The sequence below is a fragment of the Centruroides vittatus genome, unplaced genomic scaffold (genome assembly GCF_030686945.1).
Source record: "Centruroides vittatus isolate TY-2023 unplaced genomic scaffold, ASM3068694v2 contig_1213, whole genome shotgun sequence".
NCBI lineage: Eukaryota > Metazoa > Arthropoda > Arachnida > Scorpiones > Buthidae > Centruroides > Centruroides vittatus.
In genome coordinates this window covers 443862-461240 of record NW_027120776.1, presented here as the reverse complement: position 1 = coordinate 461240, position 17379 = coordinate 443862, and the positions used below count along the sequence as shown (strand labels likewise).

The 17379-nt window shown below is 32.8% G+C and overlaps 2 protein-coding genes across 3 annotated transcripts in view; one reads left to right on the top strand and one right to left on the bottom strand.

The window, feature by feature from the left end:
• The window catches only part of LOC136985964 (protein MTSS 2-like), a 41434-nt gene extending 29160 nt beyond the window's left edge, over positions 1-12274 (top strand). Inside the window, exons 9-17 of one of the 2 annotated variants that reach the window (XM_067283385.1) lie at positions 581-718; positions 1840-1959; positions 2036-2222; positions 2445-2688; positions 2779-2903; positions 2980-3086; positions 6596-6725; positions 9479-9607; positions 10080-12274. In XM_067283385.1, the coding sequence (XP_067139486.1) occupies positions 581-718; positions 1840-1959; positions 2036-2222; positions 2445-2688; positions 2779-2903; positions 2980-3086; positions 6596-6725; positions 9479-9607; positions 10080-11245 (2346 nt within the window). In that variant the 3' untranslated portion in view covers positions 11246-12274. The remainder of the gene's footprint in view (positions 1-580; positions 719-1839; positions 1960-2035; positions 2223-2444; positions 2689-2778; positions 2904-2979; positions 3087-6595; positions 6726-9478; positions 9608-10079) is intronic. The other variant, XM_067283392.1, reaches the window with a different exon arrangement.
• Positions 12275-12300: 26 nt separating this feature from the next.
• Positions 12301-17021, bottom strand: LOC136985978 (uncharacterized). The gene is made up of 5 exons (XM_067283405.1): positions 16691-17021; positions 14389-14485; positions 13998-14310; positions 13691-13919; positions 12301-13498 (listed from the first exon to the last, which is right to left on the bottom strand). Exons 1-5 carry the CDS (start codon positions 16720-16722, stop codon positions 12346-12348), a joined length of 1824 nt encoding a protein of 607 aa, XP_067139506.1. The 5' UTR covers positions 16723-17021; the 3' UTR covers positions 12301-12345.
• Positions 17022-17379: the final 358 nt, after the last annotated feature.

The window sequence follows — 17379 nt, the reverse complement described above, 5'->3', positions numbered from 1 at the left end:
GCATTGGTATTAATTGGCTATTGCATTTATACAACTATTACAATAATATTAATGAAGAAGAATGGTAATGTCCACTGATAAGGAAATAATTATCATCATCATCATTATTTTTTTTTTTATTGTATTTGTTTCAGTAATGCTATTTAAATAAAACAGAAGTGTTTATATTATTTGAATTGCAAAATTTGTATAAATTCATTAATTTATCTTGTTTCTTTATTATTTCCTATTTTAAATGGTTGATAATTATTTTTGATAACTAAGTAAAATTACTAGTCAAGCATTGTTATGTCTATTTTTATGTCATTGAAGAAGCTGAAAATAAATTTTATATTTTATTTCGACTCAAATAATAATTTAATCACTTTTAGCATTTGATTAATTTAGTAAATAACAAGATTATAATTTTAGTATTTTACTAAATTCTTGAACTTCACTAAAATATTTTTGAAAACAAATTATTAAAATTTTCATAGAGGTATGATATATAGATTAGACAATTTTTAAATTTAATTTTCTCCTAATCAGTATAGTTTAATGCATTCATATTAACTGATGATCAAATTTTTTCTTTCAATAGACACCTCCAAGTTCACCAACTTCTCTAGGATCAAGAAAATCAAGTATGTGCAGTATTAGCAGTTTAAATAGTTCATCTAGCGGCAGTACTAAATCACATTCTCCATCTCATCACTCACGTTGTCGTTCTCTTTCTCAGGTGATTTTTTTTTTTTAAATCATTTTATTATTATTATTTATAGTTTTATTATTTTGGGCTTTTGTTATAAATAATAATTAATTTGAATTCTTTTATCTGATTATTCAAAGTTTTTTATATTTATAATTTATTTTTCGTAAAGTGATTCCATGTGTAAAACAAAAGGTTTTTACTAATTGAATTTGGATTTGATCTTGGCAATTAACTTAAAACTATATAAAATCAGGTGTATTTTATATAATTTGCATAATATCCAATAGAACTTATTAATTTGACAATTAAAATTAGTAATATGCATCGTTTTCCTTTAATTTTGCTACACTAAAACATTAAATTGTAAAATTTAAAAAACAAATTTTGTAGTATAAATGATATTTTTTCACAATGAATATTCATACTTGGAATAATTTGTGTGTTATGTTAAGTATATTAAGAATTTTATGCTAATTTAAATAAATAAAAATAAATTCAAATGAAACTATTATAGCTATTTATATGAGTTTTAGTAAGTATATAATTAAATAAAGTCATGTTTTTAATTAATTGTGATAAATTTTAGAAACATAATGTTTAGTAACAATTTCTTCTAAATTATAAGTTTAAGAATTATTGTGATGATAATTAGAATTTTATCTGAATAATATGACGAGATTGGTCTATGCACCATCCAAAGAATGTTTAGGGGAATACATACAAGAGAATGTAAGGGCACTGAATGTTGTAACATACAAAGTATAATCAAAAAATGTATGCAGCAGACTTGTATGTATTTGGTATTGGATTACCTTTGTGATAATGATACAAGCTTTCTTACGCTTATTTTATTTCATAAAGGATGTATGAAGATAAGATTTGTAATTGCCATATTGAATTTACAGCAGCTGTAACAATACATCATATCAATTTGAACAAAAACAATAATGAACATACTCAGAAAATGTGAAAAATATACAATAATATGTTAATGTCTTTGGTCTAGTAATGAATAATCGGCAGTATGGAAATAATGAATAATAATGAAGAAAGGAATATATCCAATATCAATATTAGATATATTCTTAAGGACCAACACATTATTATAAATAAAGTTTCTATAATAAATACTTTGTTTTCATTGATAGCAACCTCCAGCGGGTGCCTTACGTCTTTCCAGTGTCTCATCTCAAGATTCTGGCTTCACTTCACAAGACACATTGTGCATACGTTTACCAACTCCACCACCAATGGAACTAACTAATCAGGTATAAAGTAAATATAAAGGCATAGAAATTAACATGCCTACAAGTAAATATTATATTTCATTTTTTAAATTTTAAGGTTCCAAATCTTTCTGAGTTTAACAGCAATGCTACTGGAGTCGTAAGCACAACAGGTACTCCAGCATCACCTTATCCTCCTGCACCATGTGTTACTGCTACTTGGCCAAATCTTCAGGATACTCTACAGTTTGAAAGGGCAGCTGCTTCCATTCTAAAGAGTCAAAGACCACATACTATTTCTTCTGGTGATTATTGTTAATAATTAAATATGTTATAACTTCTAAATTATTTTAATAATAAAAGAAAAACTTTTTCCTATTAAGAAATTAACTGGGAAGTTTTTCTGAATCATAATTTTTGATGATTAAAATTTTAGTTTGATATTTGATAAATATAAGTTTTTAGTAGTTATTATTCTTTTTTAGATAATTATTTTATATGTATATATATATATATATTTCTTGTAGCTTATGAACGTGCAGGGCATAATAGACCAGCACTCACAGCTCAGACATTCCAGCCACTTAATCAAGAACTTCAGCAAGGGCCAAGTGGAATGGTTGAAACTTCTGACAATCTGACTTCCACATCCGAAGATAGTTCCTTTGAACATTCTCCTGAAGATGACCAGGAACATGATGATGCTGACAATATGATTGCTCCAAACAGAGACTTACCACCAATTCCGACAAACCCTCCACTGCCAGATAGGTAACTTAAAAGAAGCTTAATGATTCTTAAGTTGACTATTGTAAAAACATAGTTTAATTTATTTTAAAAATTTTCTGTATCTTCATAAAGGAATATGGAGCCAGACAAACCAAATTTACCAGAGAAACCTCAGTTTATCAAATCGAGATATTCTAAGGGAATCTCTCATCTTGAATCATTTGTGGCCGACATAAGTAAAGCTATTGTAATGTCAGGTAATATATAATTTAGAAAATAAAATTTAAAAAGTAATTTTGATTATAAATTTCACATATTGGAATTTATCTGCAGATGATCCACCAGTTTATGCAAATCTGAATGAACTAATACCTACGAGTTCAGTAGCTGATTCGTTTCCTCCCCCTCCTGTTTTGTCAAGTGAAGATGTGTATGATAAAGTAATACAAATAATTTGTTTTAACAGTTTACAGTACTAACATAAGTTGAAATTTCCTGCATTATTATATTTATGACTATTTAAAAATAATCATTTGGTTTAAAAATTAAATTGAATATAATTTTAAAAATATATATTTGTGAAACAATGATTATAGGAGCAGAAACTAATTTTTATTATACAGAGACATACTGTAAGTAAACAGACACCCTTATTTTCAAACACTGTCTTTTATTTCACAGTATCATATGATATACATGCACGTAGCATATTAAAACTACAAAAATGTAATCCAGTCAGGCTTGGAATCAATGAGTTTTGTTACCTTCACCTGTGGAGTGTTGGCCCACTCAGCATGCAAACAGTCTAAAAGTTCTCCATAAGAAGTGGGTTTTCACTGCATGATCCAGCAGATTCTAGACATGTTCAACAGGATTTATGTTGGGTGACTGACTGGTCCATGGAAGCTTGCAGATGTCTTGTGTTTCCAACCAATTTCTGGTCTTTTTGGCAGTGGGACAACGAGCTCCATTGTTTCTGAACAGAGTGAATGTTTATTTGTCAGCCCACTGAAGATTATTGGAAGACGACCCTTCTCCAATATGGCAATGTATTTATCGGTATTAATATTGCCTCATGCATTTGCTGTGTTCAGAGTGTCTATTTACTAATGGGTTGTCTCCGTATATTATTCTGGCAAAGTTTTTGTTTATAATCAATTTTATTTTCAGTTTTTTTATACACAGTCAATAATTATTAATCTGTTTTAAAAAATATAATACAATTAAATCTACTTCTAAACTTTTTTAAAAAAGTAATATTTATTTTCTTTAACTGATTATTAATTAAATAAGTATAAGAAGAAAATAATTATTTTATCCTCTTAATTTTGCATGGTTTTAATTGCTAATAATTAATTACACATTAGATATTTACATAAGAAAATAAGTTTTTATATTTCATCAAATTTAATTTGGTAGAAAAAAACAACGAATTAATCAAAAAATATAAACGTAAATTTAAAATAAGGAATTTTAAGCTGAGATATTTTAAAATATGAATTATTTTAGAATATTTTAGTTTAATTTTAATAATTATTGTAAATTATAATTATAGATATTTAATAAGTTACTCTTAGGAGATTTATGCTTTTAGTTTAAAATAGTTTTTACTTCGTCCACGTTTAAGATCTCATTATGGTATGAAATTTTATTTTTCAGAAAGATGAAAAGCATTTTCCTTAAGCTCTTAGCTACATTATTTATAGATAAAATTATTTTAAGAAAAATTTTCTAAATGCAAAACATTTTCAATACAATTCTAATTTTATAATTTTATTGGAAAAGGAATTAGAGCATAAAAATGACATAGCAACGGAAAAAATTGTTGCTATGTAATATAGTGTCTCGTCTGTTTGTGTTGTTTTTAATGCGTAAACAGTCACGGATGACAGAAATAAATTGAACAGATGCGACTTTATCTATAGGGAAAAGTGAGAGTGAATCTATATAATTTTTAGCTTTATATCCAAAATATATTTCATAAGTAACAAAACAAAAATGTTGAGCTATAACAAATGAAAATTTGAAATAATTGGTTGATAAAAATATGAAAAAGTTAAAAACGAGGTGCAATAATTTTAAAGCATTTGGCTGGAAAATTCTTTATTTTTTAACTTAAAATCTTAGAATTTTTTGACGCTAATAAAGTATTTTGAAACAGATTTAAAAGATTTTTTTTTAAATTTAATTTTTAGTTTTATAATCTATAACAGCCAGGAAAATAACATAGGAAAAATATGGTGATTGGTCAAATTTTGATCCCCTTGGCTGTTTTGTATTTCTTGATGCTTTGACACTCAAGGAGCACAAAAAAAAATTCCTTACAAAATTGTGTATTGGCATCTATTATGCATTCTATCTCAAGACTGGATGAATGAAAATTTTTGAAACTTAGCAGGGTTATTTCTATTTACAAGGCATTGATGCTTTTAAATTTTGGTGGTTAAAGGTCATAGGGATGGGGAGATAGAGGGGGGTCATGTGTCATATCTCAAGTGGTATTAGACTTAAATGACAATAATGAGTAAAATTTTCATTACAATTTTTCTAAAATTTCTGCCTCAAAATTAAGCCTTTTGCCTTTTTATAATAATATAAAAATTATTTTTTTATAAAATCTCATAACAGATGGCACTACACACAATTTTAACTTGGTGTTAATATATCTTTGTATGTTTTAAACTTAAATATTCTTTTAAATAGAGAAAGTTCTCATAATTGAACAGAATTACCCCTCTCAAGCTTTTGTTGTTGTTTAAATTTTATATCACAGTATAATTGAAAATTATTGGACTTCCTTTCTGGTCCACTTAACCTCTTGTTTGATTGCTGGGAAAGTTGGAGCAAGAACCTTTGACAGCTTTTTAGATTTGTTTTGTAAAAAGTTCAGGTGTTTTTATCATTTTGGATTGGAATTTTTTCAATAAAGTTAGTTGAAAAATATTTAAATTATACCTTTAAGATGGTGTTTGCAACCTTTTTTTAACAGTGGCACTCCTACTTCTTTATCAGTGTAGAGTTACTGTGTTTTTCATAATTTCAGAATACATGCATGAAGTGTTATGGTGCTCAGCACTATATTTTGTGACACCCCTAAAGTGTCATTGAGGCACCTAGTGTGCCGTACACCCTGGTTGAAAACTGCTGATTTGATGAGTAATGATTAATAAAGGAAAATAAACAATAAATATCATAATACATACTAATGCTGTATCATATATAAATTTTTGTCATACAAAAATATTTTCATGGTGGAATGATTATAAAATTATAGCAGCACTGATCATTCTTCACACAAATTCCATAAATTGCCAAATAAAATTGCTAGAGATTTTAAAAAATTATGATGAATTGATGCCTCAACTATATCAATTTATATTTTGATTGTACTTAAAATGAATTTTTAAAAACTTATTTTTCATAATTAAAGTATATTTGTAAACTAATTAAACAATTTCATTCCAATATGCTTTTAGGTTACAAAATTAAACAGTATTAGTGAGGTTGAGGCCAAAGTTTTAAACGTGAAAACGTGTACGTCGGATGTTCAGCGCCACTTTTCTGTAAGCCTATAACGTCCGACGTACACGTTTTCACATTTAAAACTTCAGCCTCAACCTTGCTATTATTTACGTAATTTCATTGCTTAAAGCCAACTACTTTTGCAATTTGCTTTTGAATGTATTATTTTTGTTTGTCTATCAGTTGATCTCTAGGCAATCCTGCTATTCTTCAAGTTCAATTAATCATAATACTAAGTTAAAATGGTATTTATTCAATTATGTAATTATTGTAATGATCTGTCTAATTAAGTGGAATTTGTAATCTTGGTAAGTGTGTGAATAAATGTGATAGTATGAATATAAATAATAATAAAATAAAGTAATTTAAAATGTTTAAATTTCTGTTAAATATTAGAAATTTAGTAAAAGATATTTACAATTTTTAGTCGGCATTTCAAAAAGATCTGGCTGCTATTCTGGCACAGAGTTTATTACTACAACAGCAATTACAACAAAATGATAATCCTTCTGATGATTCTATGGACCTTCCTCCACCACCACCTCCAATAACCGAAGGTATGTTGAAATATATATGTTACTTAACAATTGGGGTTATAATAAACAATTTAACTATCACATATAAACTATAATTAATATTACTTTTGGTTGATTTTTTAGATAAAACCTAAATAAAATTCTACAGAATATTAGCTAAAATTAAGATGGTTATTTATAAAATATATATGCTTTTATTCTAAACTGCAAGCGATGATCAATTATATTATACATTTCTAAAAGTCTTCTTTAACTTTGTCATAAATCCATTCAATAATTAATATTTATTTATTCAGTAACTTTTACAAATTGGCATGTAAATAAATAAATTTTAACAAATGAAATTTTTGAAATTTAGAAGAGTAATTATATTCAATATGTTTCACAACAGAGAAGAAACCAGCTGTAATTATGATATACATCATACGTTATAAATAGAACAAATCATGTGCATTTAAAGTGATATCTAATTAAGTTTCAATTTAAGTTAAAGATATAAAGTTACTATATATCAATAGCTATTCAATTTATAAATTCTTATCTTATTGACAGCAGATTATGGTATATGATATTGGGAAAAATTCTAATTAAATTTAGAGATTTTTAAATGAAACTATGTAAGATTTGGTAATAAATTAAAAAACAAAAGCTTTTAACTGTAAATTAAGCTTTAAAACTTTGTTAAATAATTATTAAGTCAGTTTCTGTATATTGAAAGATGGCTGAAGCAAGTTTTATGTTCTGATTTATTATTAATATGTGGCCAAGATTTTATATAACATTTTAATTTTACAATAAACATTAAAATTTAAATATAATGAATATAAAATTAAAATATTTATAAGAGAATCATTACAGTTTAAATTGCTAATAAAAATAAATTATATTTGTAGAAAGATTTTAAAACAAGTAGAATTCATTTTCAATGAATTAAAAATCAGTTTTAGATCTGAATTCTGAACAGAGCAGTTTTCAGAGTATAGAATTTTTTTATTTTTATTTAATAAAACATTTTAGAACAGCTTAAATCTGGAATTATAAATTAAATTATGAGAAACTATTCACAAATTTCTTAGTGGGTAATAGGAGAATGTATCCTGCAGTTATATCATGATTGTGTTAGTACTCATGAATGAGGGAAAGATTTCTTATCTGACACATGGTAGATGTAATGCTGCATTCATGACAATGTACTGTACAGTACATACAGGGTGTCCCATAAATTTGTAAATAGTTTAAAAATTTATAAAAGTTGAAAGAATTGGTATATTTGAATGTGGTTTGGGTAAAAGTTATTGTCACAAAGGGGGATTTTTTTGGGTAGAGAAAAAGAAAATAGTTTAAATTTTTGTCGCTAGAGGGCGCTGAACTCAAGAAAATCAAACTGTGCATATAAAATGCAGGGTGTACGATTAACAGCTCATTTCTGAATTTTCCTGTTACTGGCACTGACATACAGTTTTCATTATGATGTTGACATTGGTGGATAAAGCACTATTGAAGTTGTTTTATCTCAGTCACAAATCGCCGGCTGAAACTTTATGAAGGTTTAGGACACAGAAGAGAATGAAGAAAGGTTCGGGTTCCAATCACCCCTGCTGGATTGGTTTCCCTAGTACGATGTTTGAAGAAATGGGAAGTTTGTGTAATCGCCATGCAGTGGTGTACCACGTTTATCAGAGGTCCGTACCTCCGATGTCGGTTCGCATTCAAATATACCAATTCTTTCAACTTTTATGAATTTTTAAACTATTGACAAATTTATGGGACACCCTGTATTTTTTTTTTATTTTTAGTTTTCATTATAGTCTAGTCCAGTGGTTCTTAACTTGTTCTGCAAAATTGCCTCGAGCATTCCACGAGTAAAGATTTTTAAGTTTTTATTGCAAATTTCTTCCAGTGTGCTACAGCATATGACATTATTTGTAGATAATTTCATGTTTCTCTTTTATTCAATACAATAAAATTTATTAGTTAATTGCTTCAGGAGAATAGTAAACATAGAATTGTTTGATTTTGAATATCTTGATGTTAATGCTGTATACAATAAAACGTATATGAATGGTATTCCATGTCCTCAAAGGTTGAGAACCACTGGTGTAATCTAATACTTTCATTTGATTACTGAAACAAAAATATAAAGGAATGAAATTAGTTTTTCTTTTGTCACTCCTATACAGTTTCTTGACATTCTATCCAGCATATAAGAAAATTATTTGAACGAATTATCATGTTGTTTATTCAGCATTTCTGAACATTGTACACACTACACTTCATGTAAAAAGACAAAAATTCCTTATCTTGTTTGATAAATTTACCAATAAATTATAAATTCTACAAATATATACAAATTTTGTGTATGTACAGTACTTGTATATACAACATACAATCTGCATTTATTTAATATATTTGAATGATTAATTTAAAAAATCATTGCATATACTAATTTGTTAATCATACGTCACTGATTTTTAAATTGATATCAGAAAGTTACAAAATATTTTGAAAATTAAAAAAATTGTAATCTAATTTGTTTTCTTTAGTACACATTTTTAATTCAGTTAACAAATTATTAATTTTTCATTGTAACATTATTATTTTTTGTTATTTCAGCTTGTTTTTGCAATAATTTACATATTTATTTTTTAATTTAAACTTTGTGTTATTCAATTTTTTAAAATTTTTATTTTTTGATTATTTTCTTTAATTTTGTTTTTATTTATGCTTAATTTGCATCACCATTTCTTATATTTCTATTTATTTTGTAATAAAAGACATTACGTCCAAAACTGAGATTGCCGATTGGAGTCCTCCTCTCACTCCACCTCCTCCAATTCAAAATGATATAAATACAAAACCAATTATTTATCCTCCCATACAGAAAAGACCAACTTCTTTTGCAGGTTTGTTTTGTAAATTTTTATTATACAAAATTTGCTTCTTTAATTAAACTTAAACACAGGGAAAAGGTCATAATTTTAAAATTTGGATGACAATAACATCTGTAAAATACTTTGATTTAAAATAAACTGTGTATATTATTGATTTGATAATGATTAGTAACACAAAATACTTATTCTACTATATTCAATAATTATGCAAATTAAATATGTCTAAACTTTACTAAGCTCAATAATTTTGCAAATTAGAGACAAAAATTGTGATTTATAATGATCTAGATGGAAATGAATATGAGCTAATTTCTATTCTATTAATGGTATCTAAAGGAGTTATCAAGTCAATTGTATCAATACAATTTTCTATTTTATCTAATAGTTTTCTTGTTCCACTTATATGTATATATATATTTGATAAATGAATAATAATATCCTGAATTTATAAATTTAATATTTAATAATAATTTAAATTTTACAGGAAGTGTTCCAACTTCGTCTCCAAATAATTCCGGCACTCTGACACGCCCCGGATCTCACAAACCACCTCCTCCGATTCGTAGGTCTTCGTCTCTTTCTACGTCAAGTCCAGTACAACAGGAATTTATGCCCATAAAACGAGATTCTGAAATACATGCATCCCTGAGATCTTCGCCTGGAATACCCAGTGAAAACACTTTTCGGCCCCGATCCATGGGAAATAAAATGTGCGAAGAGTTGAATAAATCGCCGCCATCTGTCACCGAGAGCCACATGCCAGCAAGAGTTTTGAAAAAAGATGCAGGTAGGTCAGGAAACAGCAGCCAGTCTACTGTATCTTGTACCTCTGCTTCTGTGCCTTCCGAACCCACTGCCCATGCACAACTAATACAGGCTCTCAACGCCAGACTTTCCGTATTACAACATCCGGAACTGATAGATCACGGTCCGAAAGGAAAGGATCAATTTTTTAATCCTTCAACATTCTCTCAAAATGTACAAGAAATAAACTACAAACCTCCTGTCCATCCAATGTACGGCATGGCTCACACTTTGGCCCATCCACCAAAGAAATCTAGCAGAGCTCATTCTCTGACAGGAAATGATAGAGAAGCATTCATCCAAAGCTTAAATGCTCGGTTTGCACAAAGTCAGCAGGCTGGCTTTCGCACTGTGCAAAGAAAACCTTCGCTTCAAGAGCCATCCCTTCGGGTCAAACACGGAACCGGACACAAATCCCTTCCCCAGCAGATGGCTCACAGGCGAGCATCGCAGCCCAGTTTAGACCAACTGCACGACGTCACTATGGGATTCTCCTCTCAGGAAGATTTCTCTCAAATGATTTCGGGAGAACGTTCCAACAAACAGAATTTCCTCGCCGCCCTGAATGCAAAATTAGCTCAACAACCCGGTCAGACGGAAAGAAGATGTTCCTTGCAGCTAGATTCGGAACCGGGCATGGGTCGCAGCCGCTCGACAAGTGCCAGGAAAATGATGGACAACGGACATCCTTCCACCAGCGAAGCCGCAGCTAGAGTTCAAAGCTGGCTGGCCAGCAGAGGATCTCTGGACAATACCACCTGTAGAGAAACACTCTTGTGTCAGATTCGACAGGGAATTTCGCTGCGCAAGGTGCCGAGCAACGACCGTTCGGCTCCAAAATTTTGAATTAGTTAAAGAGCCACAATACTTACAAGTGATAGACTTTAGTATTAATCATTAATTAGATATAGCAAATACTATCCTCTAGGAAGCTTTGTAAAGTAATAGAACACAATTTTAAGTTATAAAACACTGAATTTATTCGCCGAATAAGCGATTTTGCATAAAGTACAAGAGGAAAAAAAAACAAAATAATAATTATCATTTTTGTTATTGTTTTTCACCCGTTTTAATACTATTATATTTAACTGTAATACAGAACTTAAAATTAATTACAGCTTTGATATTTCGACAGAACATATTCCCGACCTTTTCAGAGTAACGTAAAGGAAAACAATGGATCCGACAGCGTCAATCACACTTCCACCAGTTATTAAGCAAAGAGTCAGGACCATTATTTGCATTACAGTTTTTTAAATGTCACACAGTATTACCAGTTTGTACAAAATTGATCAACGAATTTGTCCCATTTTATATGTATCCTGCGCGTTTAATTTCAATTAACAAAATTAGTTTGAGAATCTCTCTCCCTCCCTACTCTCTCTCTCTCGCTCTTTTCCATTCTTCATTGTTGATTGTAAATATTTACTGAATTTTTCTGCATGTTGTGTTTCTCGAATTGGTGAAAATACTCCGTTGGCATAAGCCCAAGAGAAGATAAAATAATAATAATAATAATAATAAGAAAATTGTAAATATGTAGTTGTATTTAATGTTTTACTTCCCCTAAACAAAATGCCTAATGCTAATCTCTGATAAGATTTAAAAAAATCTTTATTTACTAGTCGGTAGTTAAAGGGAATTAGTTAAGTGTCGTAACAAGATTCAGTTTATATAACTTAGAATAAAATATCTGTAGTAAAAAAAAAACACTTAACTTTCCATCCAATTACGAACCAGGTTGCAAGAGAATTACCTGTATCGTTAGTTATCTATATTCTATCCAACTTGATAGCTTGTGTGTCGTCATGTCTTTTGGGACATGTAATATTGTGAAGAAAAAAAAAAGGGTAAATAAAATTAATTGATGTCAAATTTTATTTTAATTTTTTTTTATTATAAAAAAATCTTACTTAAAAAAAAAATTACATTTTACAGCAGATTTCTCAGCTTTCTTCGGTCTGCGTGTCTATGCCATTTATACCATTCATGTCGATATATACAGGATCTGCATTCATGTTGCAGTATTCGGAGGAAAATCTTCTTAAGTCTTCGATGCATTGCGACAAAGGTAGCGAAAGTTCTTGTTTTATTAAGTTTTCTGTCGATAACGCTTTCATACACTGTCTGAAGTGTCTGTGCTTCGATTGCACTTTGTCCAATTCTGCTATTATGGTGTGTAATTCGCTGGCTCCACTAGAAGTCGTTTTGCTTCTCCCTCGGAAATTTGTGCCACGTGAGGTTTCGTCCACATTTGTTACATCACACGTGCGTTGCGTCGGGTTATAAAATCCTGATAGAGTTTCCGGGGCAGAGATCGATAACAGAGAGGGTGCGTGGTGAGATTTGGATGGTACAAAAATTGGAAGGGATTCGGTCCGAACCAAACTTTCGTTAGGAATTTCGTTACATTCTGCCGAAGATGCACTTTGGGTTCTTCTTTCATTTTTATGAAAGAGCTTGGAAATTTTTGCCCTTTTTATCCTCGATAGTGCCGAAATGTGTTTATCGGGCGGAGTATTCTGCGGGTGGAGATAGGTATTCCTGGGAGGAAGAGGCGGTACGGTTTCTTTTCCAGTGAAATCTTCACTCTCTTCTAATTCTTCGTATATATATTCTTTGGGGCTTTCTTCGTTGTAAGCTTGTATGTCTACATAAATGTGGGGATTGTCTGCATTGTCGAGTTCCGGAGAAGGGAAATCAAAGTTGGATAGATCCTCATGAAACGACGGAGAGGAGGGTGGAGAAAAGGAATCGCTGTCTTCGTCTTGCTGTTGCATCCGACCAGAGTTAACACTGCAGTTAAGCATGTTGTCGGGTAAGAGAAATAATCGGCTCGACGTAGTGCTCTCCGAAGTGTCCGTACTACCGGAACCGGAACTTCCGAGAGAATGCCTGTTTTCTTCTAATTCATCGTCCGTAGTCGCTCCGGGATTCCGTCTGTAATCATCAAACCGAATCAGATCCACCTCTTCCACCGGCGTGTCCAGAAGAGAGTCGACCGGTTCATAGCAATCCAGAGCACGATTTATTTTTTGAAGTATGGACATGGAATTAACACTGTAGAACTGAAGCTGACCGACAAAGCCACCAGGTTCGCTATTCAAAGAAAAGACAATGGTTGTAAAAATGACAATCTAGAACACCGGATAAAACGATGTCGAGATTATTCTCAACCCCCTTTTGTTGTCTATAGCAGTTATCGGTTCTGCAATTACTTCTATTGTTTGACGTATTTGACAGTATTATCTTCTAGCGATAACCCTTATCTATATTTAAAAAGCCACTTACCTAATAGTCAGGGAAAACACTTTGTAAGCATCTTCTTTGTTAATCTGCGGTACCAGCTGATACCTCTTGACGTGGCACAGTTTCCATTCTTTCACCACCCTACCGGTATCGGGGGTGGAAAGTACCAATCTGTCGGCGGCGGCCATGAAGTGACCGTAGAGTCCCAGCATTCCAGACTGGTAACTGAATTCGTTATCGATTAAAGAAACGTCGTAACTTCCTTTATAAGCTGTAAAATAAAGTTTGCGTCAGAGTAGCGCATAGACGAGAATCCATAACGACCACCGGCTGCCGTAACCGAACCTACCCATTTTTAGTTGGAGGAAGGGACTAGGAGGCCACAACAGATCTCTGATGGCAGCCATCCAGTCCTGGCTCTGGCTCTCGCTTCCTCCCGCCAAATGCAACACGGCACCCCCGTCTTCGGCCATGCTGAACGCGTGTCTGTGCGTTCGAGATCTGCTCCTGTACACCACCGAAAGCTTGGAGGAGAAACATTTGGAGAAGAGGCAATTCTTGTCCTTCTGGCCATCGTTAGAATAGATCTGTATTACCAGAGAGGGTGGTCCCATCAGCCTCAAATCCGTACTCGAAATCACCACCCAACGTTTCTTCCAAGTCTAGAATACAAAAACGAGAAGCTACAGACCCACCCCGTACAAAACAACGGAGTCCGACACGATCGCGCATTTCCTCACCTTCCAATTCTTGAGGCCTCTGCTCTTGTGCTGTATCTTGACGTCCAAGTATCCCGTTTTGCAGGGAGCGGCCATTTTGTCTTCGACTAACCGATTGCTGCGATAAAATTGACGTCCCGTTAAAAGTTTCTTTGGTTTTATCGTCGTCGAACGGACTTTGTTATCTCGGATCGATACGCGACCTTATCATTCATTGTTCCACAGATCGGAAACAACCGATGGCATTTTCGGGGGGTGTCGCCATTGTGGCAAAATTCGTCGAAGTATATTACGAAAAAACGCCAGTGGAGGTAACGATTACGCCGCGTTATCCTTTCATTTTGAAACTATTATGCCCACGTAACCGTAAAAAATTTCGGCATTTTACGAAATTGCCCACTTTCAGAAATTTACAAGTTTATCCGCCGAAGTATGCAGTTACGTGCAGCCAAAATGGCGGGTTTTTTTTCCACGTTTGGTGAAGGGAAATCCCACTTTTACGCACTTTGTATGTAAGGGTTTTGGCATTCGGAGGGGAGGAGGATGTTACGTTTACGTCGTATTTTTGTTTTTGTAGATCGTTTAATAATATTTTGATCGGTTCGATAAATTACGTGCGGAATGTTGCTTACGTTTCAAGGTTACGCAGATAGCGCGAAGAAGAAAAAAAACACGCCGGTCGCATGTTCTGAGTAATTTCGAAACGCAGTTCTTTCGTGGAACGTATTTTACGACGAAAAACCGAATTCGAGAAATTGCCAAAATTGAATTGAATTGAATTTCGAGATTCCGACCTTCTAGAATCGCCTCGTATTAATTGTTAAAGTGTTAATTCGGTTTCATTTCTTCAGTAGTTTCGTCGCGTAACCTTCGAAGGTTTGTTATACAAAATTACGCTCGAGAGACTCGCGTTATCACACTTTATCGTTGAATCGGACTTGATTCACGCCGACCTTCGTGTGAATCAAGTCCGATTCAACCTTCGCCGTTTGAAGTGGGGAGGATTTTCGGAATTTGTTACGCAAATTCGTCGACTCGATCGATTCTTTCCGTACCGAGTGCACCAAGAGGGCCATTTTCACGCGCCAGATTTCGAAACGAGGGGGGAGCGGAGCGATAAAATGGCTTCCGAATGGTATGAAATTTACCAATGCATTGGCGGGCGTAATACGGGTAATTTACACTACAGACGTCGGCGGTGTCGAAATACTGTACTACAATTCTTTGATCGCATCGAGATAGGGAAGACGCGATAAATTATTTATCAAAAGTTTGAACTTTATCGGGCCTTTCTTACGGTGGCGACCGGTCCGGACCGGTCGCGCTCGAGGCCCACTCGTCTCGAAAAGCCACAAAAATATTAAATTTTACATTTGGAACTGTAGAGGCCTCGAGAAGTTCGTTACGTCCGGAGCCCGATTTTAGTCATTTTTGGTAATCTGGAAATTTTATATGGGGATTGCAAAGTTCTTAGGATTTGTCCTCGTGAGAATCTGTAGCTCTCGGCCTTGTTATGTTAATTTCAAAGTATTAAAAAAAAAAATCATTAGCGACCACGATGAGCCAAAACCATTGGCTCATCAGCTCCTCGTGCTGCATCGGCCTTCTGATCATCGAACGACTAGAGCAGAAAGAAAATCCCCATTCGAATCACACGTAAAAAGTTCCCTGTTGTAAAGCTTCATTTGAAAAGCTCCTCTCAGATTAGGAGTCTTTTCATTCCATTGGATTTTGTTGGATCGTTTATGGATCTCGCGTGATTTTTCGAGAAGAATCGGTTCGGTTTTGATGGGATGTGGGAACGCAACACGTGAGATCGGCCAAGGGGATCTTTTATGAGATCTGGGTGTTAGCACGTGACAAAAAAGCTGGAAAAATTACACGCGGCAGGGTGCAAACTCGCCATCAACTACCAGCGTTCGGTGTTTTATCCACTCGGCCACTGGTGGGTGAGTTTCGGGTGATGAGTATTCTGGAACATGAGACATCTTCCCCATGGAAGAGATCTTATAAATACTTAAATGGGGTCTAGTTTCCCACGAGACACGTGAAAAAAAACCCAATATTACGTGTAAATGCATCGATGCCTCGCCATAACCTGTTGAGGTATCACGAGGCATCATCGATGCTTCAACAGGGACCCTCATACCTCAGTTCCTGTTGAGGTATCTGAGGCCCGAAATGACTATTTCGGGCCTTTTTGAATTATAGGGTCGCGAGTTTCTTTCGTGCCTGTTATTTTTCGGAAAACAATGATATCTTTGTTTCTTTTATGGGATATCGAGCACGGAGGTCAAAGCACGGGTGTAAAAGAACCTCTTACCCAAACTTATCTCTAATCGTCTGCAATCGCATGATTTCCTAAATTCTTGGCGAGAACACTTCACTTATTGTTACGCTCCGGCAATTTACTCGAAACCTACCTCAATCGATATATTAATTAATATTAGATAAAGTATTCGCGCCCAACCTCGACCTCTTTTCTAAATTTCTAGGTTTTGGGATATCAAAGCCATTCGGGTTACGCTATCTGGCTATCGATATATCTTGCGACGGTGGTTGGTTAATACACATTACATCGAAAGTAACGTCGAGTTACGTGTCTTTAAATGCATTTTAATTGTCCTAATCCGAATTGAAATGGAATATCGTAACGAGTATCTGTTACTTTAAAGAATCTCTGTTGAAGAAATATTTGTTACGCATTGATTTTAGGAATTATTATTATTATTTTTTGGTTACGTTTTCAGTTGTAATCGCTGTCTGAAAACAATTTAATCCTTAATTGATAATCTCGAAGGATATCTGATTTTTTTTCCTATATAAGTTTGCGTAACGCCTGCATTTCTTTGCGCAAAGCGATACTTCACGTTTTCTTTCTTGGAGAGATTTTCTTTAGCCAAATTGTCCGTAACACTAAGGAAATGGTTGTAAGATATTTCGAGAAGAATGGGCTCCGTACCGAAATTTACAGCCTGTGAAAATCTCTGATTATATTAATGAAAACGCAAT